Source organism: Micromys minutus (assembly GCF_963924665.1).
Source record: "Micromys minutus genome assembly, chromosome: 5".
NCBI lineage: Eukaryota > Metazoa > Chordata > Mammalia > Rodentia > Muridae > Micromys > Micromys minutus.
The window spans coordinates 79,064,939-79,090,519 of NC_137974.1; the positions used below are offsets into that span (position 1 = coordinate 79,064,939).

General features: G+C 45.5%; 1 protein-coding gene across 1 annotated transcript in view; it reads left to right on the top strand.

The window, feature by feature from the left end:
• The window catches only part of VWA3B (von Willebrand factor A domain containing 3B), a gene marked incomplete at both ends in the record, with an annotated part of 152,420 nt that overhangs the window by 122,891 nt on the left and 3,948 nt on the right, over window positions 1–25,581 (top strand). Inside the window, 6 exons of the mRNA XM_080917533.1 lie at window positions 2,291–2,341; window positions 3,354–3,555; window positions 13,936–14,047; window positions 19,422–19,546; window positions 20,988–21,125; window positions 21,980–22,080. Coding sequence (XP_080773659.1) covers window positions 2,291–2,341; window positions 3,354–3,555; window positions 13,936–14,047; window positions 19,422–19,546; window positions 20,988–21,125; window positions 21,980–22,080 — 729 coding nt within the window. The remainder of the gene's footprint in view (window positions 1–2,290; window positions 2,342–3,353; window positions 3,556–13,935; window positions 14,048–19,421; window positions 19,547–20,987; window positions 21,126–21,979; window positions 22,081–25,581) is intronic.

Here is a 25,581-nt window from a genome sequence, read left to right on the forward strand (position 1 = left end):
CTGAATATATATGTACGTGCATGCCTGGTGCCCTTGGAGGTAAGGAGGAGGCATCAGATTCTATGGGAATGGTTCCGGTTGATTGGGAGCCACCATGTGGATGCTGGGAATGGAGCCCAGGTCCTCTGCAGAAGCAATCCTCTTAACCACCCCGAGCCATCTCTCCAGCCCCCCATTCTTCCTAACTTTTTGTCATCTTTGCACAAACCAGCTTAGAGTCCTCAGAAGTACACCAGGGAAGAGATTCTCTTGTCATCCGGAGTTGACCTGGCCCAAAGTCTCCCAGAAATGAGGGAAGCTGAAGTCTGGGTCTGAGTACCATGGTTCTTCTCCCATAAATGCCATCACTGTCCTGCCTCCAGAGGCCCTCCAGGATCGTGACGGACAAACAGGGCAGAATAGCACCTCCACCCAAAGTGTATTCTCTGGGGGCTGTGCGAATGCCAGCTGGCCTCGGTGGTCACAAGAGCCCGTCCTGTTTAAGGCGATGCTCCCTAGTCCATAAGCCTTGGAGCCAGTGTTCTGTCCCCTGTTGTCCACAAAGCCCGAGGTGATTACATAGTGTCACAGACTGGGCAGAGTCCACTGAAAGAAGCATCGTTGATTGGTGCCACGGAAAGGAACCGCTATGGCAACCCCCTTTCCTCTTGGGCAGATGGTCTCTCTCTCGGAAGGTATGGTCAACGATAGGCTTCAGTACCCCCGCTGACAGCTAGCTGGGTGGATGCTTGTGGTGTTTCTCCCAGCTGCCCATCCTGGTGCCGTCATCCAGGAAACACGGCGGTTAGACGGGATGGCTTAAAACATGAATCCTGACTAAATGGCTTCTAGCCCCCCTTTCCCCTCCCCCGACTCCCTCTGCTCTCAGGCAGAAGGAGGTCTGCAGAAGGCAAGCTAATAGGGAGAAATCTGTATAGCCCGAAACTTATTTTTTTAACTCGAACCCTGTATTACATTTACTGTGTGTGCATATGTGTGTGCACATGCCGTAACACAGCCCCTATGTGGGGAGATGACTTGTGGGAGTTGTTTCCTCTCTTCCACTGGAAAATCAAAACCAGCAGCAAGCAATTTTACCTGCTGTGCCTGTTAGATCCTCAAAGTGAGGACCCCCACACTCCATCCCGGAAGAGGCAACACTCCAAATCACTCACGAGAAACGATCTTGATGCAAACTGTAAGAGGATTGTTATTCCAAGTGCGCTGGGGCCCACAGTTGTATGCAATGCAAAGGTAGAGGACTGTGGACCCTGAGTACAGGAGCAGGACAGCTTTTATAGGGTACACAAGGCCCATGAATCACAAACCATTTTAAATTATCTAAGCTCACACTTTCTAGGCCAATCATTGTAAACCATCTAAGCCCGCACTCTATGGACCAATCAGTTTCCTATAGTCTCAGAGGTCTGTATTTTCGAGGTCTCCTAGGTGGGGGGTGACAGTGGCACACAGGATAAGTCACTAGGGCAGAGGGTTTCTATGGTGCAAGCAGTTTGGAGAAGCCAGATAAGCAGTTAACTCAGCTTATCTCCTGTTAACTTACTAGGCCCAGCTCGAGTATCCACCCTTTCACCCAGTTTCATACAGAAAGCAGGCTCCAAACAGCAAGGAGTGTGGCCTTATATCTACTTACTGACAGAGAGAAGGGTCTGGAATTTGAGCTATTTATGGATTCTTAGGCACAGGGGTTAAGGGGTTAAGGTTCCTTTAGAGTGAGGTAGCTTGGGGTCCCTGGAGGGGTTAGGCTATATTTGTTATCTTTTCAGTGCCAACGAGAAACTTCCTAATGCAGAGGTAGGGAGGACCAGCTCACTTATAGTTTTTCTTGACAGCAAAGATTCTTAGTTGACTGACACAACTCCCAGCCAGTCAGGCTTCCTCGGAGTTCCTTAGGAGGGAGATGTGCCTGTGTGACCTCTAAGTCAACAGTTCTTAACCTATGAATCCTGACCCTTTTAGGGGTCACAAATCAGACATTTACATTGCTATAAAACATTATATTACATTTATATCACTATCAAGACAGTAGCAAAATTAGTTACAGCATAGCAACAAAGTAATTTTACGGTTGGCAGTCACCACCACATGAGGAACTGTATCAAATGTCGCACATTGGGAAGGTTGAGAGTAACTGTTTAAGTGGGTGTCAGTGGAAAGGCTCAGTAAAGGTTGGCAGCTGGCAGCTGACTTAGGCCTTTGGTGCAACCACTTCAGAGCCTGAAGTCAAGATTTTACTCGAAAACAAGTTTATTGCTCTTAAGTTACTGTTGTTGCATTTTCCCCCTAACAGACGCTTAAATAAAATTGTCTGGAAAGCTCTGTCCGAAGAGGAAAAAGAGAAGTAAGTTATTCCTTCTCAGTTCTGAAACTCTGCTGAAATGTACATCCCCAAACCCGACAATTCCAAAGCGTATGGTCCAGTGGTGTTCAGAGTGTGTAACACCCCCAAAACTCATCACCCCAGATAGATAATGGTACTTACCCGTGACACAATTGTTTCCCGTACTGTTCTCCTCCAGCTCCCCTCTGATTCTAGTTCACATACTGTCTACATCACTGTGACATGTGACAGGAAGCACATGACAAATAGCACTTCTGAGTCTGCCTTCCATTCCTTCCCGAGAAAACCGAATATGTCCAAAGCTCATGCAAATTGTGGCATAAATCCACACATACACATACATGTGTGCACGCTCTACAGAAGTTCTGCCACACACACCACTGATGACCTCCCTCTGATGGGCCTTCTCATCTCTGCTTTCTTCCACTCTTACCCATAGTGCCGCTGTGCTCATTTGCATGAACTTTCCAAAACAGATGAGCTTTTATTTCTCAAGAATGTGTAGTGGTGAGGAGTGGGCTTATCACATAGTAACTCTGTGCTTAAGGGCTTGCCACGTAGTACATTTTGGAGAAGGCTCCAGCCCACTGCCTCCAGCCACACCAGCACTGTATAAGCCTTCCTGTCTCCACATCTTCAAATACATCACTTGCTGCCCTTTAAGAGAATAAATCCAAGTCAGACAGGCATGATGGTGTTTTCCCATAATCTGCTGGGGAGAACCACAAATTTGAGGCCAGCCTGGGCTACAAATGGAGACTTGGTCTCAAAGTAACAAGAACACCCTACATGATGATATGTCTCGTAACTCCAGATATACATGTGGATAAATCCAGATACACATGCTGATAAATTCATCCATAGGCAGTTTGCCTCCACTGTCTTCTGCCAGCTAATGTCTGTGACAACAGATAATTCTCAGGGGGTTCATGAGAACCTGGTTACTTTTTTTTTTCTTATTAGGCATGTTTTGCTCTCGTTTTGCCGATTGATTCCCTTCTTCCTTCCGCAGGTTGGATGCCATCAAGCCCATACAGTATTTGGAAAACAAGGCTGTTTTAAACAGAGCCCTGGAGCGGCTGAATTGGCCCATTTCATTGAAAGAGCTGTCGATACTGGAAAATGAAATCTTGGCTGGGAAAATGTACGTCCAGCAAGCCATGGAGCTCCAGGAGGCTGCCAGGAAGAATTACCAGAGCAGGACACTGCAGGAGGTGGGTCCCAGAGTTCCCTGCACCCTAACCGGCTCTTACAGGTCGGGTCGCCATCTCCACCTGGACCTTCTCTCTCTCCTACCCACCCACCACATACTGGTTTCTAAGAATGCTAAAGCAAGTACCATTTGACTTTAACATCCTATGTTTAGAATAAGGATTCTCTTCATTGAAAAACAAAAATCAAACGGTAGCGTTTTGTGAGAGATGCCTGGACTCTAACTCAAGCCTCAGATCTTTTGACTGGGTTTTCACATTTCTTTCAACTCTCTTTCCTTTATTATTTATTCAGAATAAGAATATTAAGGCCTGGTGGATTTAGATAGAGAGGACATTTGGTTTTCAGTACTGAAAAGCCACAAAAGCAACTCATGATCTCCCTGCCTTGTCAATACCATTTGGAGTGTTTCCTTATTGATCTTCTTTTCCTCTTTAAATAAATCCCAACCCCCCAAGTCAGAAGGTCTATAATTGTCTTATATTTTACCCTGAATTTAGCATCATTTCATACCATATCTGTGGTCTTGCTGACTCTTCAGAAGACATCACTGGTGGATAGATAACATGACATATTTAATATTTAACTCTTTACTGAACTATTTTTTGGGATAGTTTCTGTTGTTTCATTTCTGTTTTTTCAGTTTTAGCCTCTTCCTCATGCTTTGGTGAGTCCCATGGTGCAACCAGTTAAGGAATTTTGTTAGAAGACTGTCTTAGGAGTGGCCTTTGAGGACCACAGGCATGAACAACAGTACTATTAACTTGCTGTTGCTGGTACACAGTACTCCTTTCTGGCTGTGTGTAGGCGCTTGTAGACATGTGGGGTTGTCTTTCCAGAATCCTACTAAGGCCTAAATAGCTTCCCAATAGCCATCCAGCAAAGGTCTGAAAACCATTTGAGACAACTGGCCTTCAGAATCCTTTTCCATTAGTTTCAGCATCTGTCAAAGGAGGCAGAGTTTTCCCGGCTTTAATTCCACAGCCACTATTTTAGATTCTGGGTTTAACCGTGTATGTTTTTAATTACTTGCATGCATGTGTATCTGCATGTGGGCATGTGTGTTGGTGAGCTCAGGTCCTCTGCAGGAGTGATACACACTTAACTGCTGAGCTATCTCTCCAGTCCCTTTGCTTTTATTATTTTTCTATTTTTTTTTCCTTCACAAATTACACCTTCCCCTTGGTGTAAGAAGCCACAATAAAAATCTTATCATGAAGCGCTACATGCCTATTCATGTTGTTCAAAAGGGTCCTCATAATTAGCCACCACTTCCTTGTCAGGCATCCTCTGGGAACCAACACCTCTCTGATACCTGGTAGGTGCCAAAGGGCACCTAGGAATCCAGAGGACCAAACATGAACTGTCTACCTTTCCCTGAAAATATGTTCTTCCACCTCCTCCCGCCTGCTCGTATAACTAAAATATTCTGAGTGCCCCCAAGGTGCCAGATAGACAGTGGGTAGCAGCAGCATCTCTAACAGATGTAATCCTGCCCTCCAGTTGATGGGAGAGAGGATTATTAGGCCCCACTGGATTTCCTCATCCTGACTGCCTATGAGCAGAATTTGATAGCACTTTATTTATACCCAAAATTAGGTTTTCAGCAGGACGTGCTGTGAACAGTCAAAGGAAACTTCCTAAGAAGGAGGGCAAAGATGGGGCATACTAATGAGCGTGTTTGCAAAACAAAGGGTTAGAATTTACAGAATTTGGACTAATTGGAACAATATTTCTATCTCTTCACTCCCTTTCCATAAAGCAAAACTAAAATGAATTTTCATAATTTCTTCATTCAAAATTACCTGTTCCCTCCCTGTGAATGAGAGAGTGTGCTTAGCACAGGTGGTCACAAGCAGGCCTCCCCCATCCCCTTCTTGAAGTCTTCCAACGTGATATCATGTCATAGCGAAATTGAGGTTTTAGGAAAAGACAATCCTCTTTCAGTTTGCTTAATTCTTAAGTGCCTCCCCCCTCCCCAAGGACATCTAGCAGAGGCAGGAGAGTAACAATATCTTGGGGGTTCTGGACAAAGTCTGAGTTGCCTGGGCAGATTTGGAATCATCTGTGGTACCAGGATGTGGGTGGAAGAGACAATAGAGGGACCAAAACACAAAAGTTAGTGAATCAGGAGGCTCAATTCAAAGAGCTACAGTGTGAGAACAGGTAGAAAGAGGTTCTGAGCCCTGACAGTCAGACAGTCCCAGCTAATGCATTGCAGTGCCCGAGCCTCTCTAAGCCCTAGAGTTTCCTTGAATTCAAAGCTGAAAAATCAAAGTACTAATTTGCAAACCACACCCAGTCTTCCTAGACAGTAGACAGCACCAAGTGCCAACAGCAAATATATTCAGCACACACTAACTTTTATGCTCCTTCCTTTATTAAAATTATCAATAGCCAGGCATGACGGCTCACATCTTTAATCTCAGCACCCAGGAGGCAGAGGCAGGCAGATCACTATGAGCTTAAAGGCAGTCTAGACTAGTCTATTTCAGAATTCCTAGGCAAGCCTGGGTTTGCACACTAAAACTATGGTGGTTGGAATAATAATGGACTCCATAGGCTTGTGTCATCAGGGGGTGGAACCATTTGAAAGGATTAGAGGGATTAGGAGATGTGTGGCCTTGTTGGAGTAGGTATAGCCTTATTGGAGGAAGTGTGTCACTGGAGGTAGGCTTTGAGGTTTCAAAAATTTACACCAGACTCCCCCACCTTCCTTTCTGCCTGTGGATAAGGATGTAGTTCTTAACCATGTATTCCCACCATGATGATAATGGACCAAGCCTCTAAAACTCTAAGCCAACCCCCAATTAAATGTTTTCTTTTATAAGAGTTGCCTTGGTGGTATCTCTTCACAGCAATAGAACAATAACTAAGATAGAATTCCTGTCTAAAACATGTGTATAAATGTATGTATGTATGTACATATGAATGTATGTATATTTAGTGAGTTTCTAAAACATACAGAATGGTATCCAAAAACCATTCAACTTAGCAAGAGGCTGCTCATTGGTGACATCATCCAGGAGAGTGTCAATGGAATTGTGGGAGCAAAAGCCTATGTGCAGTGAGTAAAGGGATGAGGAGATGCCGAGAAAGCCAGTACAGGGAGGAGAGGCATTGACTTCTGGATCTCTATCAGAAGACAAGAATAGAATAACGACCAGAACTTGAGGCACAGGCAAGCACAGGGGAAGATATTTAGTCTGTAACATGTCACGGACACACCACAGTACTCATAACTAAGCCTCCCCTTCACTGGGTTCTGAAGCCCATACTGTCTGTTGGAGGGTATCCTCCATGTCCAGCACAATTTCCCTAAATGAACAAGGAGGGGCATCTGGCATCTTATCTCCACAGGTTTCTCCATTTTTTGGTATGGCCTTTTTGTAATGGAAAATTCCATACGTTTCCTTAAAGCAATACACACACACACACACACACACACACACACATAAATATGTAAATGATATATATGATGTATGTATGTACATATTACTTCTGAGATTGTCTTAATTCCATTTTTTATTATGCCAACTAATCTGACCTCATAGCCCGCAAGAAGGGACAAGATCCAGGGTAAAAAAAAAAAAAAAAGCTTTGGTGGGAGCAAAGCTCAACATTAAGACCAGGTTACAAGCCCATTAAGATCCTACAGAGAAAGAAATCTCCATCACCCACACAAGTCACTTCAACCTCTCCATGCCTATGTATAGTCTCATTTTAAGCTCCCTTAGCAAAGGGCAGTGATTTGGAACAATGGCTAGGTTAAAGAAGAAGAAGCTTTCAACTCCTAAGACCCCCCCCCCCCAGAGTTAACTGACACGTAGCAGCAACAACGGTCCTTCCCATGGGATCTATGAGAAATGTCCACGTGTGTTCCAAAGACTGTGGTCACTCTGCTTGGTCCGGGATCGAGTTTGGATATCCAAGGCTTTCCCATCCTCTGTTGTCGCTATCCATAGCTACCCCTTTGGCTCTTGAGCTTGGGACAGCGTCACAGTTTTCCTGAAGGTAACATAAGGAGATGAGCTGTAATACTGTCCAGGGGACCCCCCCCCCCGACTTCCATTGACTGTCCCGCAGGCTGCAGATGTAATGTAAGGCGATAATCATTATGCTTTCCAGTCTGTCAAGCAGCCTGCAGATTCTGTGCTCAAGTGCCTAATGGTTTCCCCTGTAATCCAAAACCCACCGGCTTTATGACATCCCCAGAGGTAGATGCTTGACTCGCTGACACGAAAGGAAAGAAGAAACCTTAAGTCTGAAACCCATCAGTACCATCAGGATCACACGTTTTTTAACCTTACACCCCCAAAGCTGAGCTGTGAGGAGCTGCAGAAAATTATTGCTGATTTTCTGTGGGCTCCATGGGAGCCCGGTCCAGGAAAGCTCAAATGCACCATTCTGAGCATCAGCCTAAGAAACGCAGGCTGTCCCCATCGCAAATCTACCAGAATCCACAGCCAAAAAGATCCAAGGCCCTCTTTATCCCCCATGGCCTTGACCACCTTGGATGATTTGGAGGCATGAAATCTCTTTAAAGTTGTGGGAACCTGTCATCGACAGCTCTGACAAAGCCTTGGGGACATGCCCGCACAGCTGGCTGCATATGTGTACTAATCAAAGGCATGACAAATGAGGAATCTGGTCCATGGATTTTGTGTGCATGACAGATTTGGTGTCCTGGTCTCCAGACAGAGGAGAGGTGTGAGCAAGGTTGGGTAGGGTTCAACTGGGGGGGGGAGCGTATGACTCTGACTTGGGCACTATGCATGAGAGGAACACTGGATAGGGAGACCTAGAAGAGAAACTTCTTTCAACTGTGTATAAAGTGAAGTCTATATATATATGCATGCTGTGTGTGTGTTTATGTGTGTTTAATATCTTTGTTCCCAGATAGTAGCGGAACCAGTTGTTATTCATGCATTATAACCCGTTTCGTCTGTGGCTTTTAGATTTCCTCTTGCAGAGGGTGAGAGAGATCAGTTAACCCTGCTAGTGAGCCTTTTCTCATGCCACACTGAAAACATCAGTCTGTTCCGTTGACATCCGAATCTGGTGGGAAGCTTGTCCTCTAGCACAAGAACATTCTCCAAAAGTATGAGGCCTCCTCATGTGAAGCTGGGGGGAATCACAAGTCATGGCTATGCACTGATGACATTGTCCTCTGAGAAAGAGTGACAGGTGAAAATCAGCCACCTTATTCCCCAGATAAGTTCTGCGACACGTATAGGTGTGACGGCCTCAGTGAGCCAAAATCTCAGATGGACCGGCAAGTGGAAGGGAGGGTGAGAGAGCAAACTCAGCCAACACTGCAGTGGGCCATGGCAGCTAGAGTTCTCAGCATTGGACGCTGCCCAGGAACTCCAGTCACTGGGGGGAAATCAAAGGAAGAAGAACGCTGTACCCATGCGCGCGTGCATGCGCGCAAACACCCCACAAAAAACATTGGCCAAAAGAAATCCTCTTACCGATACCTTGTTCCAGAGTGAGCTCTCACCTTTCTGGATCCCCAAGGTGGCAGAAGCCACACCCACATTGTCACTTCCAGCTGCTGCTAAAGGCTTCCCTCCTCATTGGCGGGTTCTCACAGGAACTCCCAGCACTCTCCTGCCTCCAAGGTGCTCTTTGTGCCTAGATGCTGCCCAAGCACCAAAAGCAGGTTTGGATGGTTGCCGCCTACTTGTCTGGATGGGGAGAACTTAACATGGAGAACTCATCGGCATAGTCCAGAGAGGAAGCGATCCCATCCCGTCAGTCCGCAGAGAGTGGCATTAATAAAGGGGCTATAGCCGCCTGAAGAAGTCAGTCATGCAAGTCAGTCAACAGGAACCACCGGGACACACAGAGAACAGCACAGCAAGGGATGGTGAAAGCTACAAACCAAGACCAGGGAAGGGGCAAGAAACCAATGCTGTGATTTTTCTCCTTTTCCCCTCTGTTCTCAGCCAGTGCCTCCCATGGCCAGCTGTTCCAGAACCTGTGAAGAAAACAGGATCTAATCCTCGGTGGGAAGAAGAGAGTCTGGCTATACAGAACAGGGCCCTCAGGGCAGAAACTAAGAGAATGTCTTTGGGGTTGAGTGGGTAGAGGCAGTGACCAGAGATGCAGATGTCTTCAGAACTTTTCCTAAAGACTCAGAGTTTATTTGTATACCATAATGCCAAGCAAGAAACGTGTATAAAACAGAAAACTGGTGTTGGGCCACATGCTGGGCAGTGACATCAAAGGAGCATCTGTTACATCCACATGACAGATCCCAAGCTTCAGTGACTCTCAGCGTTGGGTAATTAAGACATGTTGGGGGTTTTTTCTTTTCATGATAGCATTTGAAGTTGCTAAGAGCACTGGCCTGGGAGCACTGAGCTGGGAGCACTGAACTGGAAGCACTGATCTTGGAGGCCTTGCCTTCAATGATTAAGTTAAATCTTCAGAGCTCAGAGATGCCCCTGGTGTCTGGGAAGGGATGAAGGGCCATCTGCTTTAGTTTCCATCCCTGTAATATCTTCCTAAGCATCAAAAATAGCTATTCACAAAGTGAAGACCTTGGATGTCCTTAGGGTTGGAGGAAGATCCTGAAAAATCTGCATGAGATAAGGGAGGCTCCACACTGGCTCCGCCCTATTCACCAAGCCTCCGAGTGGAGTTGAATTATTCTTCACAGAGACAGTTCACAAATCTGTTCTCATAACTGGGAACCCTAGAGAGAAGGGTGGAAGTGCACTGGCCCTCCATACGTTAGCTTAATTACGGCAGTCACAGACTTCCTTGACCAAAGGACAAAGCAGGTATCGCTAAGCAAACTGGGCTGCCACTGGGCTGATTTCGAGGTCTCAGGGGTAGAGTTTAGTGATTCCAAAGACCAAGAACATTTAGTAGGAATTCTTAATATAACTTCTGAAGTGGAGATTAGTATAGTTGAACTGTAGGCACGTGTCTCCAACAGGTTTGGAAGCATGCTGTTACTGAAGGGGAAGTTAAAAGGATCAAGCATTCTGTAACTTTACTGTTTCTAGCAGCCTAATCCCAAGAACTCGAACAGGAAAGAGGCAATGCAATGATGTGGTAGGAGGGTGGCATCTTTTGGGACCTTGGCATACATCACCCAGTGATTGGCTCTGGGAAAAAAAAATCAATGTATTCTCTGGATTTTGTAATTGAGGCTGTAGCATGTGCCCAAGTGATTGCTGGTTTGCCATCCTTCTTTGGGGCCTATACTTAGAGCTGTGTTGGCCAGTGTTACCTGGCCTGTTTCCTCCAATGCTTTCATCCTAGGGATTCCTTTGGAGAAGCTAGCATTCGGTTTGCATTCTGAACAGGCACCTGGATGACGTCAGGCAAGAATGAGATGGGCTAGGCATTCTTCGGTGTTGACCACACCTCATCTCTGAAACTGTCATCAAGGGTCAGAGGCAGCACCTCTTATGTTTCTAGAACAAAGTAGTGAATATTCCGACAGAAGGAACAGCTTGTCTAACAACCCTGATAATCTGTCCTTCCATCCTGGGAGGCACAAAACATCATTAGCACAGGTTCTTTGGTGTGCTTTGCCTTGGCAACTATTATGGTTTGCATATGCTTGGCCCAGGGAGTAGTACTAGTAGAAAGTGTGTCCCTTTGGAGGAAGTGTGTCACTCTGAGACCCTCCTCCTAGCTGCCTGAGGATGCTCAGTCTGTTCCTGGATTTCTTTGGATGAAGGTGTAGAACTCTCAGCTCCTCCTGCACCATGCCTGCCTGGATGCTGCCATGCTCTTGTCTTGATGATAATGGACTGCACCTCTGAACCTGTAAGCCAGCCTCAATTAAATGTTGCTATTTATAAGACTTGCCTTCGTCATAGTGTCTGTTCACAGCAATAAAACCCTAACTAAGACAGCAACTCAGTTTTATCTGTAAGTCTAGTCAGACTTGCTGGGGTACAATGGTACCCTAAGAGAATCCCCATAGGTCCCCTTTCCATAAAACCACATGCTGTGGAGCAGACTGGAAGGAATTCTTGACAATGGTAAGAGCAGCTGGAAACTTAAGTAGTAAGTGGGAGTCACTAGTATTTCCATTTAGTCAGGTCCTTTGAGCGGTGTAGGTAGGAAGCATGTGGTTTTCCCAGCAAGGCTAAGAGATGTTTCTCATTCACGCAGCGCTTGGAAACCTATTGTCAGTCTCCTGGCGAAGGCTCATCCTCCTGAGGCCATTTTCAGATTGCAGAAGACCATTCTGAACTTCCCATGGGGACTTGCGATTTTTGTTGCTGTTTTTGTTGTTTTCTGAATGGAACCCCAGGAATAAGGAAGTAGCATCCACCACTGATGTTCCAATTCATCCAATGCATCCAGTGATGCTGGGCCATTCTCCTTGATGAGCTGATTGACTCGGAGAATATACAGCTTCCAAAGAAGCTTGCCTGTCAGTCTTTGTATGGTTATTAAGCTCCCATTTAGCTTAGTGAGATATTCCTATTGATCAGCCATATGGTAAGTGATTTAAGAAAGTATCAAATTAGTACAGTACCAAATCGATACATTTCATGTCACTCCATGAAAAAATGGCTCATCATCCCCTTCTCCTGCCTGCATTTTGTGATATTTTATCTCCTAGGCTGAAGCCTGTATTTCTGGATGCTTCAGCTTTCTTCTTTTCTTCCTGACTCCACATGGTGGTCACCTCTGTGCCAGGGGTTTGTCTTTCTGCTAGTGAGTTCACCTTCCAAAAGCTGTCTTTAGAAGGTGGGGTGTGCTTCCAAACATTCATGGTAATTTTAAAAATCTACAAAGTAGCATCTGCATTGTTGTAATTATATTGTCTAATACCAAGATAAGCCATAGGTTAAGTCTCACAGTCAGACTAAGATTGCTAATAGTATCAAGAGAAAATGATTTCTTTAATCTTCAAGTCTTGCTATTTAAGGTTTTGCTACAATTTTGTCTATTTAAATCATTACTTTTATATGCGTTAGATTTACATGCACGATTTTACATGTGTATGTATGCACATATGTATGTATTTTCAGGATTCTTGTGTCCTTACCCTCCACCCCCTAAGACTTCCTACTGGTCTGACCATACACATCTGGCCCCTGGAGATTTCTCCTCCTGTTCTCTTGGAGTGACTCTGCATTCTCGATTTTCCGTGTTGTTTCTTGCTTCATGCCTTCATTTTGCTGGAATACATTTCCAAGTAGCTTCGTAAGGCGAGATGAACTGGAGGGAAACATTGCTACTTAGGGGAGATGATTGTATGTTCAATCTGCCATTTGATCTGATCAGTGGTTTGCTGGGATTTAGAATTCCAAATCGGAATCTTCTTCCAGAACTTTGGAAGCCTGGCCCATTGCCTTCTAGTAGGTGGATTTCCCAGCCAAGAGCAGGTCTAAGGATAACCCAGTCAGTGGCCCACGTACTTCTTTTCTGTGTAGTGGACTTTCCAAGGGGTTGTCTTTGTCATGGAGGGTGGGCCAGGCCACCAAGTTCCTACAAGCCCTGTGTTTTTACCCTTATCTCTCAGAGATGCTAACTGTGGGTTGGCTTCTCTGTTGAAGGTATAGTCTCCTCACAGTTCTAGGCGGACAGCAGGTTAGGCCACGGTTCTTGTGGTCTGCTGTCCTGCTATGAAGCCACCTAGAGTCTTAGAATCTTAAGAATTCTAGTTGTAGGTATAATCTTTTTTTTTTTTAAAGGCTCCCTTTTCTTCAATCAGGTATCTAATTTTCTTTCACTCTAAGCCATATATATATTAGATAGACAGACAAACAGACAGACAGATGATAGAGAGATGCATAGAGTGCCAAATAAACCCTTATGCAAAGGGTGATCTCCAGAGGGTACAAGGGCTCCACAAAAAGACTAAATCAACTAGTCTGGACCTTTGGGGGGAGGGGCTCTCAGAGACCGACTCACCAATCGAAGAGCATAAATGGGCTGGACATAGGCCCCCAAGTAGCATATGTGCAGCTTGGTCTTCATGTGTGTCCCCCAGCAACTGGATTGGGGACTGTTCCTGACTCTGTTGCCTGTTTGTAGATCCTGTTCCCCTAAATGAGCTGCCTGGGCTGGCCTCAGTGGGAGAGGATGTACCTAGTCCTGCAGTGACTTGATGTGCTGGGGGGGGGGCGCTCTTCCTTTATCAAAGAAAAAAGGGAAGGGTGGGAGAGGGGCTGTGTGAAATGGGGTCCTGGAGTAGAAGAGGGGGCTGGGATGGAGATATAATGTGAATGAATGAATGAATGAATGAATGAATAGGAAGAGGAGAAGAGAAAGATCTTTAACTAACATAGGACAGAGGTGCCCCACAGGAGCAGAGGTGACCACAGGCCACCTCCATTCATGATTCTACTGTCTGTGTTACCTTCGGCTCATCTGTTCTTACCATTGGTCTCTTTCAGCAGCAGAAATTGCAAGGGTATCCAACAAAGAAAAGCAAATCAAAGAAAGTAGACCCTCTGAAAGGCCAGAAGGTCATTGCCAGATGTGAGGAGAACGGCTTCTATTTTCCAGGTACGTCCACCAGAATCATTTACTAACAAACATGGTTCGGAGGAGCAGAGGGCTTTCCCCAGAGCACTGATGCTTCCTGAGCCACACAGTAAGATAGTCTGCTTCTCAAATAAAGCAATGCTTCTTTTTCTCCCCATGGGTGAGGCAAAAGAGTACTAGAAAATGGCATTTCTTTTCATCTCTCATTTGCACAGTGAACAATTTCTACTATGACCTACTGTGTTACATATATGTATAATACTCTGAACATGCCTGTCTACATTTGTTTGTTTTATTTGTGGTGGAAGGGCAGGCCCATATGCCATGGCATGTGGGGAGTATGTATGGGGAGTCTGTCAGAGGACAACTTGGAAACATCAAATTTCTGCTTCCACCATGTGGGTTGCAGGGATCAAACCCAGGGCCATCTGGCTTGGCTGCAAGCACCTTAACCTCCTGAGCCATCTCATCAACCCTGGAAGTGCCTGTGTAATACAGTCAACACATTCATAAATACTCTTTCTTCAGGGAAGTTGCTTCTTACCAAGAGACATGGAGGAGCTACCAAGTAAACAGTAAAAATACATAGTCTGTTAAATACAGTACTGTAAGGGAGATAAAAAAATAAATGAAGCCAGCAAAGAGAATTGAGTCACAGAGAAGGCTGCTATTCTAAATCAGGTAGCTAAGGAAAAGCTCTTGAGGAACAAGGCATGAGGAAGACACAAAGAAGGAGGAGGTACCATTAGATTATCTCAAAGGTGCCAAGCTGGACTGCTAGGGACACATCTCAGGAAAAGCAGACAGACTAGCACAGTTGAAAGATGTACCCCAGATATCCTGTGAGATGCTTTGTGGGCAGGGAAAGTAATATTGGCAAAAGCTAGAGGTGAGGAATGACACTGTGTCTAAAATAGAAAAGCAACTCTGGCTGGAACCTGAGACACAAGATCACTGATAAACACTAAAATTGTCTTAGTTCCTATTGCTGCGTTGAACCACCATGACCAAAAGCAAGCTGGGGAAGAAAGGGTTTACTCAGCTGACACTTCTACATCACTGTTCATCACTGAAGGAAGTCAAGACAGGAACTTAAACAGGGCAGGATCCTGGAGGCAGGAGCTGAGGCAGAGGCCGGACATGGAGGGGTGCTGCTTACTGGCTTGCTCCCTGTGACTTGTTCAACTTGCTTTCTTCTAGAACCCAGGAACATCAGCCCAGAAGTGGCCCCACCCACAATGGGCTGGGCCCTCCCACATTAATCACTAATTAAGAAAATGCCCTTCAAGCTTGCCTACAGCCTGATCTTATGGAAGCATTTTCTCATTGAGGTTTCTCTTCTCAGATGACTCTAGCTTGTGTTGAGTTGGCTCAAAACCAGCTGGTGCTAAAACTTTTCAGGGAGGTAAGCGTAGGGTCTCTCTCATGACAGGTCCTTTTAAGGAGTTTGAACTTTGCCCTCAGAGCACTGGAAAGTGGAGTCTAAATCTGGGGGACAACTGGAGAGATGACTCAATGGTACGGATGACAGATCTGGAGATGTCCAACAGGAAATGTTAGAGAAGCCGCTAGGGTCTGGAGTCTGGAAAGGAACTCTGTACAGAGACAGAGCTTCTGGAACTTGAACTTGGACAGCCACTGAAACGTGAGAACAGTCAGCAGGCAAAGGATAACCTTGGAGAGACCCTACAGAGGCCCATAAGGAACAAAATACTAAAGTTCAGAGGCCTCACCACTAACCAAATTTAATTAGATAACCTCAGCAAAACATTTGGCTTCTAGACAGCATGTGGATAGACTATCGACTAAGCTGTCCGGCTTTGGAATCTGGAAAACGAGCCTGGGGTTGCTTGGATGAGAGGGGATACGTGGGAGGAACCAGGCATGTGGACTCGCAGAAACGTGAGAGAGTATGTGCTGAAGAGACAGAATGGGCATGCGGTTTCCCTCCTCGGGGCTGAGAGGGGAATAAATCCCACGAAGTTACTTCCAGCAAGACATCTTGATTTTCTGAATTTATGCCGCAGAGGCGATCCTAAATGAATCTGCCATTTTAAGTGGAACATACAAAGGGCTGCGTTCCAGATGGAAGGTTTATAAACTAGGGTCTGATCACTGGCCAGATGACAGGGAAATGTAGCGCGTCAGATTTTCCAACATCAATCAGTTTGTGCCCCAGCTGGGGGCTAGAGAGACAGGGCTAACACCAGAGCCAGAAACAGCGTGGCAGTTTGTTCTCAAACATGTAATCAAAGCCAGTGAGTATGTTATTCCCAATAATTACATGGGAATTGCCTAATCAAACCATCTAAATTTACAACTGTGATTAAATTAAAACAAGTCAGTGTTGAGGAAGTAAACATTTGAGTTTAGCCACAGAACCTGTTGTCCTATGACTAGTCAGTAATCAAAACACCTCCAAACTAATGGCAAATCAGCTGGCCAGTGGTTCAAGGATCTGCGTGCAAGCAAGAGGCCCTGAGCTCAGGTCACCAGAAATGAAATGATGTCCGGCACAGTGAAGAGCATCTCTGATGCCAACACCCCTGCCTGCAGCTAGAAGACTCAGAGAATTCCCAGAAACCCGTGCAGTGGCCACCCTGGCACCCATTGTGGTCTCAAACAAGGGAGAAGGTAGAGACAGACACCCCAGGTTGTCCTCTGACCTCCACATGTGTGTCCCAGCCCCCAAACACAAAGATAAAATTAGTAAACAAACGCAGTGCACAGAAGAGCTGGGAACACAGACTTCGTGCCTTTTCCTAGTCTTCAAAGTCAGGCATCTTCCTTAAATTGGTGACTTCAACTTCCCCTGCAGAATTAGTTTTTCTTAAAATAAATAAATAAATATTGTAAGAAAAAGAGAGAATTTAAGAATTCTCTTTGCCCAGGTTTACTAATTTTCAGCATTTTGTCACATTTTCTTTCACTTTTGCACATTTTCAGTTTTCTTCCTTACACACAGGCACACAGACAGACATGAATACATAAAGACAGGCATACAAACACACAAAACAAGACATGCACACAGACACAGAAACACATACACACAATGCCCACAGATAGACAGCCACACATGCCTAAAGACACACAAGCACAGACATATACATATAAACATAAACACACATAGACATGCACACAGACAGACAGATAAAAACACACACACGTCTTTTTTGAACTATTAGAGATTAGGTAGCACTAATCACAACTGTGTTTCTCAATAACATGGTACCATCCTAATACAAGCCCAGTGATGACCGGCAGGGAAGCTACATCACCGCAGTGCCTCTATGTGTCATGTGTCTTTGCTACTTTTCTGGAAATGGCCTGGCATTTGTTTAGTACAGATTCTAAGCCAAAGGCACGTGTTACATCTGGTTAACATATACCTTAGTGCTTTCTATTTTGTTTAAAAAAATACTGTCTCACTCTAGTTCTGGCTGGCCCAGAACTTGCTATGTAGACCAGACTGGCTTCAAACTCACAGAGATCCACCTGCCTCTGCCTCCCAAGTGCCAGGATGTAAGGTGTGTACCACCACACAAAGCTCCTTAATGCAAAATTCTTATTTAATCTTTTAAGGTAAACATTCTTGGCACTGACATTTATGGTAGTACAGTTCTGGGATGACCTTACTCAATTTGGTTTCCCTTAGAGTTGTATACATTCCTGCCCAGAAGACAACCTGGGCAAAACTACTCAGGTGCCATCTTGTTCAGAGGCGTGTGATGTACATCTGTCCACTTTAGTGATAGTAACTTGGACCGCATGATTGGTATGAGTTTGTAATTTACCCTCTTATGAGAAAGAAAGAAAGAAAGAAAGGAAGGAAGGAAGGAAAGAAGGAAGGAAAGGAAAGGAAAAAAAAGAAAGGAAGGAAGGAAGGAAGGAAGGAAGGAAGGAAAAACAAAAGGTCAAATAGGTTTTAACAATCTATTGGGTGATTATTTCTGATAACTGCTGTTCAAAACCTCCCAGTCCTTCGGCTGATTTAAACGCCATCAGCAGAAGGCAGCACCAAGGTAAGGAGCTGGTATCCATTGCCCGAAGCCAGGTCTACACTGGTGCACACTTGGTCTGGCTGTTATCACTGCCTAGGATCATGGCAGGGTGTCCCATATAGCCATATCTATTCAAGGAGCCCATGTGGGTTCTCTAGGGAGGAAATGACTATTTCCTACAAGGTGGAAGGGGGCAGCTGGTGGATAGACGGGGGAAGATCCATTTCAAACATGACCAGATTATTACCAAGGAAACCAGGCCATTCTTCCTGTCCTCAATGACAAGAAGCATCTTACACCAGGAAATTCATAGCAGTTTCTGCCCTGCATCATAGGTACAAGTTACAGTGGTAGAAAGAAGCAGAGGAGGTGTGGTACCCCTTTAAATATATTTCTGGGCAGCTAACCCCAAGCTGTTCTGCATCTGAATTCCCTTTCCTGTATTAGCTTTTAGACTGCGGTCACCGAGCAACCAGAACCTCAGTTACCCTGTCTTTTCAAACCCCTAGTAAGATCATGGTGCCAACGACACGGGATCACGCACTATACTTTGTTAATTACACGTGCCTGCCTTAAATGTTCAGGCTTTTGTGCTCAGTCCTCAGGGTAGCAATACACGTACATGAAAAAGATTATCAAATCGGCCAGACATGGTGGTGGCTCACACCTTTAATCCCAGTGCTTAGGAGGAAGAGGCAGACAGATCTTGGTTAGCACATGGCTAGCCTGGTCTAGCCAGAGAGTTCTAGACTAACCAGAGCTACAAACTGAGACCCCCATTTCTAGATAAATAAAATTATAAGATTAAAATATATATAATTATATTATATAATATATATGCATGTTTTCTTTGGGTATAACCAAAAGACAAATTACTTGCTGGTCTGCTTTTCTTTCCTTTCTTCCTTCTTCCCTTTCTTTCTCTTTTTCCTTTTTTAGAAAAGCCCTGGCATGTGTCCAGTTACCTTTTCATTTATCTAATATTAAATGAAAAGCTGATTTAGCTGGGCATTTCTATTTCCTCTTCACTTTAGACATCTAACCACCTACTCTCAGTCTCTATAGGACACAGGACTAGAATAAATAGATAAGGAGATTTGGTTATGGGAGGTGCCTAGTAGGAAGATGTTTCTAGAACAGCCAGCAGAACAGATGCTGCTGGTACTAAATGAGCAAGCACTCCTGCAGAACCTCTGAAACCAGAACATTCCATTCCTCTCCTTTGCATTCAGCCCCAGAAGGTATCAAACTGTATCTGACTTTCCTCTTCCTCCTGCAGGGATCGGAAGAGTGTGCTCATTTAAACAGACACATGCTGAGGCTCAGCTCAGAGCACAGCGGGAGCAAACCTGCCTCTGTCCTCACGTGGTTTTGTCCTCTTCTGATTCTTCCAGGGGTTGTGAAGAAATGTGTGAGTTCCTCCCACGCCTTGGTAGACTTCAGGTATGGAGATACCAAGGTCGTGCCCATCTCCTTCATCACGCCTGTTGGGGGCGCCACGCCCTGTCCACAACTTCAGGTACCTTACTCTCTGATCCCTTCGGGGACTCTAGACCAGCAGTTTTCAGCCTGTGGTTCACAACCCCTTGTGGGGGTGGGGGTGGGGAAAGACCATCAGAAAACACAAATGTTTCATTAGGATTCACAGCAGTAGCAAAATTATTGTTTCGAAGCAGCAACAAATAACTATGGTTGGGAGTCACCACAGCACGAGGAACTGTATTAAAGGTCTGCAGCATTAGGAAGGCTGAGAACCACTGCTTGATACTGTCCACAGATTTTTAGATTACAGAGGATGCCAAGGTCCCTTTGTGGCCCTCTTGGGCTCCAGCAGGGAGCTTGTGTTTGGGCAGGAAAAGCAGCGGCTAGTTCCTGGTCCTCATGACCTAGTAATTTCTCTGCTGGAGACTGATATGTCAGCTCCCTCATATGTAGCTGGCCACTGCAGAGAGTGGCCTATATAATATCCCGAGACACTTGTCTCAAGGGGGAAGGAAATTGTATGGCTCCCAGACTCCTGAAGCTCTCAGCGCCGGAAGATTGCATCCATTATGATAGACCCAGTGATTTCAGTGACCTTGTAAGCCATCCGATGCTGACCTGTGATGTCATAATGCAGTAGTTCCCAGTGTGCCTTCCACAAAAGAGACAGACGAGTGTGTCCTCATCTGATTACAGATGCAGAAGCACTACACCATGTCTGGTTCTTTCGCCTGTTGCCATCTAGACACCAAGATGGGACAGCAAGGCACAGAAGGAAAGCCTTGCAAAGGCTTGTGTTGCTGCTTTCTGCATGGTGCAAGCCAGGGAGGGATCAGATAGATGGCTTAACTTTGGGCCTCTTCCTACTTCCTGGCTCAGACCCACAACATGCTGCCAGCACTCTTCTGATTACTGATAGGTACCCGGCCATTTACACCCACAGTGGCACACTTCCTCCAACAAAGCCACACCTACTCCAACAGGGCCGTACCTTCTAATAATGCCACTCCCTGGGCCAAGCATATTCAAACCATCACTGACCTTCACCATGGATTCCATGTGTGTGCCTGGGACTGGCAGTCACCAAACCCACCCTTTTCCTTTGTCTGGGATAGCCCTTCTAACACTGAGGACACAGTCCCCATCTCTTTATATCAAGCACCCTAGATACTCCCTCACCCCAGTCTTTATTTCTACCAATCTCTGTGAGTTCCACAGTCCTTACCAACTTACCCCCCCCCCCAGCCAGTTGCCAAATGCCTACCAAAACTGGGTTTTCCAAAGTGGCAAAATTGTAGGAGTGGCCAAATCAGCTTAGAGAATTCTGGAACCCTTTCTTATCTGATTAAACCCTACCTGACTTTCTCGCCAGTACCTGCCAGTCGTCTGGAGTTGTCTCGAAAGAAGCTTATATCAAATCATGTATGAGCTCTGTGAACAAATGACTTGCTGTGAAATGTCGCTGCTTTCTCCTACAGGTTGGGGATTACGTGTTTGCCAAAATCATGACAAGCAAAGGATTTGACTTCTATGTCCCCGCCATTGTTATAGCTCTTCCAAATCACAATGTGGCTTCAGAGAAATTCTACACAGTTTTGAAGTGTAATAACCGAAGAGTAGGTAGCCACCCACAAAAGGGCTTTCCCCGCTGGGCAGGAGATAGCTGGAACTGGGGCGGGGGGGGGGGGGGGGGACAGCTGTCTCCTCCCCTACTTGAGAATGCCTTGTGGTTTGGACTCTGCTCATGCTGAAAGCACATGTTCTTGTTTCTGTATGGAAGAGTCACTTGGGTGGCTGAACAGGCTCACTCTGGGCTCTCTCTCTCTGTACATACATATATGTACATACATAAAAGATGTGTGTGTATGTATGTGTATGTGAGTGTGTATGTATGTGTGTGTAGTGTATATGTGTGTTTGTGTGTGTGATGTGTGTGTATTATAAATGTGTGTGTGTAGTGTGTATGTATGGATGTGTATGTAGTATGTGTGTGTATGTGTATTAGTGTGTGTGCAGTGTGTGTATAGTATGTGTGTGTATGGATGTGTATGTGTGTAGTGTGTGCATGGGTGAATGTGTGTGTGTGTGCAGTGTGTGTATGTATGTTGTAGTGTGTGTATAGTGTGTCTGTATTGATGGATGTGTGTGTGTGTGTGTGGTGTGTGGTGTGCATGTAGTGTATGTATGTGTGTGGGAGGTGTATATGTGTGTACACGTGCAACTAACCAGGATAGACTTAACAATTGACCTGGAATTTAGAGGAATGACAGAAAGAAAAAACTGGCTTTAATTCAGCAAAAAAGAAATATTGATAATGCAAAGCTCTGAGCTTAACCTGCCCTGTTGAGTGGCACCCTGGACAGGGTTATGACCAGTAGCTATGGTAATGGGGCTGGAGCTGGAATAAAGCTGTTTGTGAATCTCGGGCTTCCTGAGTTCGATGACGGGGCTTCTTTCGGTGCGATTGCAGGAATTTTGCCCTCGGAGTGCTCTCATTAAGATCAGCCAAAACAAGTATGCTCTGTCCTGCTCAATGATAAAATCATCCCTGGTTGAGAAGAGCCAAGAAGGGTGAGTACGCCCAACCTGTACCTCTCAGGGATCAACTGGGATCTCTATCTGTATACAAACAACATTCCATCGCTGAGAGCCACACTGTCTGAGACTCGGTGAGGGCAGTAGCGACAGAAGACTCAGGGCTTTATCAATGTCCCACCACTGAGCTGCTGTTTCTCCCTTTCATTTCGGAGCCCCTGTTGTGTTCACTGGTCCCTCACAAAAGCTTCTGAAGGAACCCCACCCTGCCACTAAAAGGAAGAGATTGTTCTTTTAATGTGTAAGGATTCAAGACCTTCCAATTAAGCCTCGCTTGGGAACCGTCCCCTGACTGTCCCTTCTATACAGGGAGGCAGACGTGAGGTACTGAAGTGCCATCACAGATGAGTGTGTTGGCAGGTGACTTGGGGGTTCCCAGGGTCTACGTTGGGATGAACAAGCTCCACCGGAAGCAGGGGAGTCACTCAGAGAAATGCAGGCAACTCGGTCCAGTGTCCAGAGGAGAGATTTAAGACTCAAGTCCCTGCGGCCAGCAAGAGCAAGGGGTCACAGAGATCATGACCTCAGAGTGAAAGTCACATAAAGAAAAAGCGGGTGTGGGGTTCAAACAAGAGTTGTGGTGAGGAAATGCGGAAAACACTTCTGATTTCACAGAATGAATATATATATATATATGTATGTATGTATGTATGTATGTATGTACAGAATGTGCATATATGTGCCCATGAATCCTGGACTCCTTGTTTCTGCTCATCCTCCTCCTCATGAGTCATGGAATTGTCCAAAATCTGCTAGCAGTTTCCCACACCCAAGGCGCCTCCAGATTATTACCATCCAAGCCTGTAGGTGTCCTACAACTCTGTTGTGGCCTGGTGCTTTAAGCTCTGAGCTGCTCCAGCCCAGGCCTACCCCAAACCCATCAAACCCAGGTGTGTTCCCTGGGGGCTCAACTGATTAGTCTTCTTTGACTGCAGACTGTTCTTGCACCATCTCCCCCACCTAAAAATCTCAAGCCCATTATACCCCTTGTTTGTCTGAACCTCATCTCCCCCTTTTAATTCCTAGTGTTTCACATGCGTGTGTCTGTATGAGGGTATTGGATCCCCTGCACCGGGAGTCACCATGTGGATGCTGGGTTCTCTGGGTGTTCTTTACCACTGATCCATTTCTCCAGACTCCCATCTTAGGCTCATATTAGGAGGTGTAGCCTGTCTCCCAGGTCTCACTCATCCCTAGACACTCCTAACCAACCCTCCAGGGCATACTAACTACTTCCCAGGTCTCTGTGTTTCACATAAATTGTGGGTTCCTTTCCCGGAAGATGATTTCTTCGCCACCTGGGAAATTCAAAGACAGACTGGAGCATTCAGACTATCATGAAATGTCCTGGTACCTAGCTAGCCTCTCCTGTATAGGGATCCTACTGCATCCCGGGCGGGTTTTCATTAGTAAGATTTCCCCTTGTGCCAGACTGTGTCTCAGTCCACTTTCTGTGGCTATAACAAAACACCTAAGGCTAAGAACTTTTCAAGTTATAAAACATGTCAGTAGGTCACTTTGATGGTTGAAAGTTCAAGGTCAGGTGACTATTCGCTTGGCCTCTGGTAAGGGCCTGTCTGGTCATAACTGAACATGGTGGCTAACACGGTGAGAAGCTAGAGACTATGGAGGAGCTAGACTCCTTCTTATCTATCAAGCTGCTTACTCCAGGAGACCACAATAATCTCTCAAAGAGGCCAAGTCCCCAATATTGTCCCCAATATTGTCCCACCTTTTAAATGACCCATCGAAGACCAACCCTGCAGCATATGAGCCTTTGGAGAAAAAAGAAATTTGAATTCTAGTCCATGATAAAGCAATATGAATGTTAGTCTAGATATGGACTATTTTCCACTGAACTCAACATTATCACCAATCACATTTTAATTAAAACTCATTTCTTCCCATATGAAGAACCTTTGTTTCCCACGTTCCCTGGGCCTTATTTAGATTTCTTGGCTACTAATTCTCTGCTCTTGCTTCTAGAGCTTCACACAGGAGATAGTCATCAGCTCTCCAATTTCTTTTCCCCTCCACTCTCGATGCTTGCCTAGGAGCAACAAGCTTGGCTTAATTTTCCCAAACAGTAGCTGTCTTCAACCTGCTAATCCCAGAGCTTACTCAGGCTCTGTTTCTAAAACCAGGGCTGAATACCACAGTTTAATGTGGCTGTTCTCTAGTCTCCGTGCTCCTCTGCTGGTACCTAAGCCTCACTTAACACACACATCATCTCCCTTGGCCTGTCTATAGTGAGCCCTCGGGCTGTTACACCAAGCAGCCATTATTAAGAATCTTGATTTTCGTACCCATGTTCAGATGTCATTAGAGAAATGTATCACAGGTCATGACTCCTACAGGACAATGGTTTCAGGGATTGATTCATTCCTGTCTACCAAGCCAGGGCCCCTCACCTTCAGGCCTCTGGGTAGACCAGCAAGCCTTCAGTTATGACTAATGAGCATTTCCTACAGGCAGATCCCTCTCCTATCCTTGATGGTAGGGTTTTACACAGAGAAAGATGGGAAAGAGACTATTCAGAAGAACTCTACCACTGAAACTGACCAGCTAGAGTTCACACAACATTCTATTTCCTACCCATACTTGACAGCTAAGTGACACTAGGGGACCTTTAATAAAATCAGCTTGCAAAATACACCATCCCATCAGCAAAGTGTAATGCTCACAGCACCAGCCTCCGTTCCTTTGCCTCAGGAAATGTGTGACACAGGAGCCTCCTTCTCTCCTCTTGTGTCACCCCGTGAGCGGGTCTGCCTTCCCTCTTCCTCTGTGTTTGTTGACATCATATGCACCCTTTCTGAGTGAGAATGCTCTCTAGCTGGTCTAGAAGATTTCGTTTCAAGAAGACAAACGTACTTTCTCTCAAGACCTCAGGAGCTCTAAGAAGCAAGCAGAATGGGAGGAATTCTCCCATCCCACCCCACCACCCATTTGGAATCCTCTTCTCTAACCCAGGCAGAGATGTCCCTGGCCTTCTCTCTTGGATGTTCCTTCCTACCAGAGCATTGTGGCCCCAGGTCGCTGCAGGGGAAGGCACCTGGTGGGTTTGATGCTCTGGTTTCTGGTTTTCTCCCTGGAGGGAAATCACCTCAACCAGGTGTCACAATGCTCTCTGCAGAGTAGGGCATCTGGCAGCCTGAGCAGAATCCAGTCACCTGGTGCCCCGTAGCTGGCTGCAAATCTCTCCAGTAGAGCTGGAGTCTACCCTGCCCACTTGACAGAGCAAGGCCCGGGCAAGTCAGATCTCTAGAAAAAAGTTCTTTTTGAGAAGGTTTGTGATTTCATAGTCATAATAACAATAGTTAACAGTAGTGACAATATTTCAAATTTGGTTTCAGGAAAGCCAAGTAGAACTAATCATCTTCTTTAGGCTCCAGGAAAAAAAAAAAACTATCTGATTGATTGGCATTGTGTGATCTTAGAGACACTGTTGTGTGTGAGAATGCCAGAAGGAAGAAT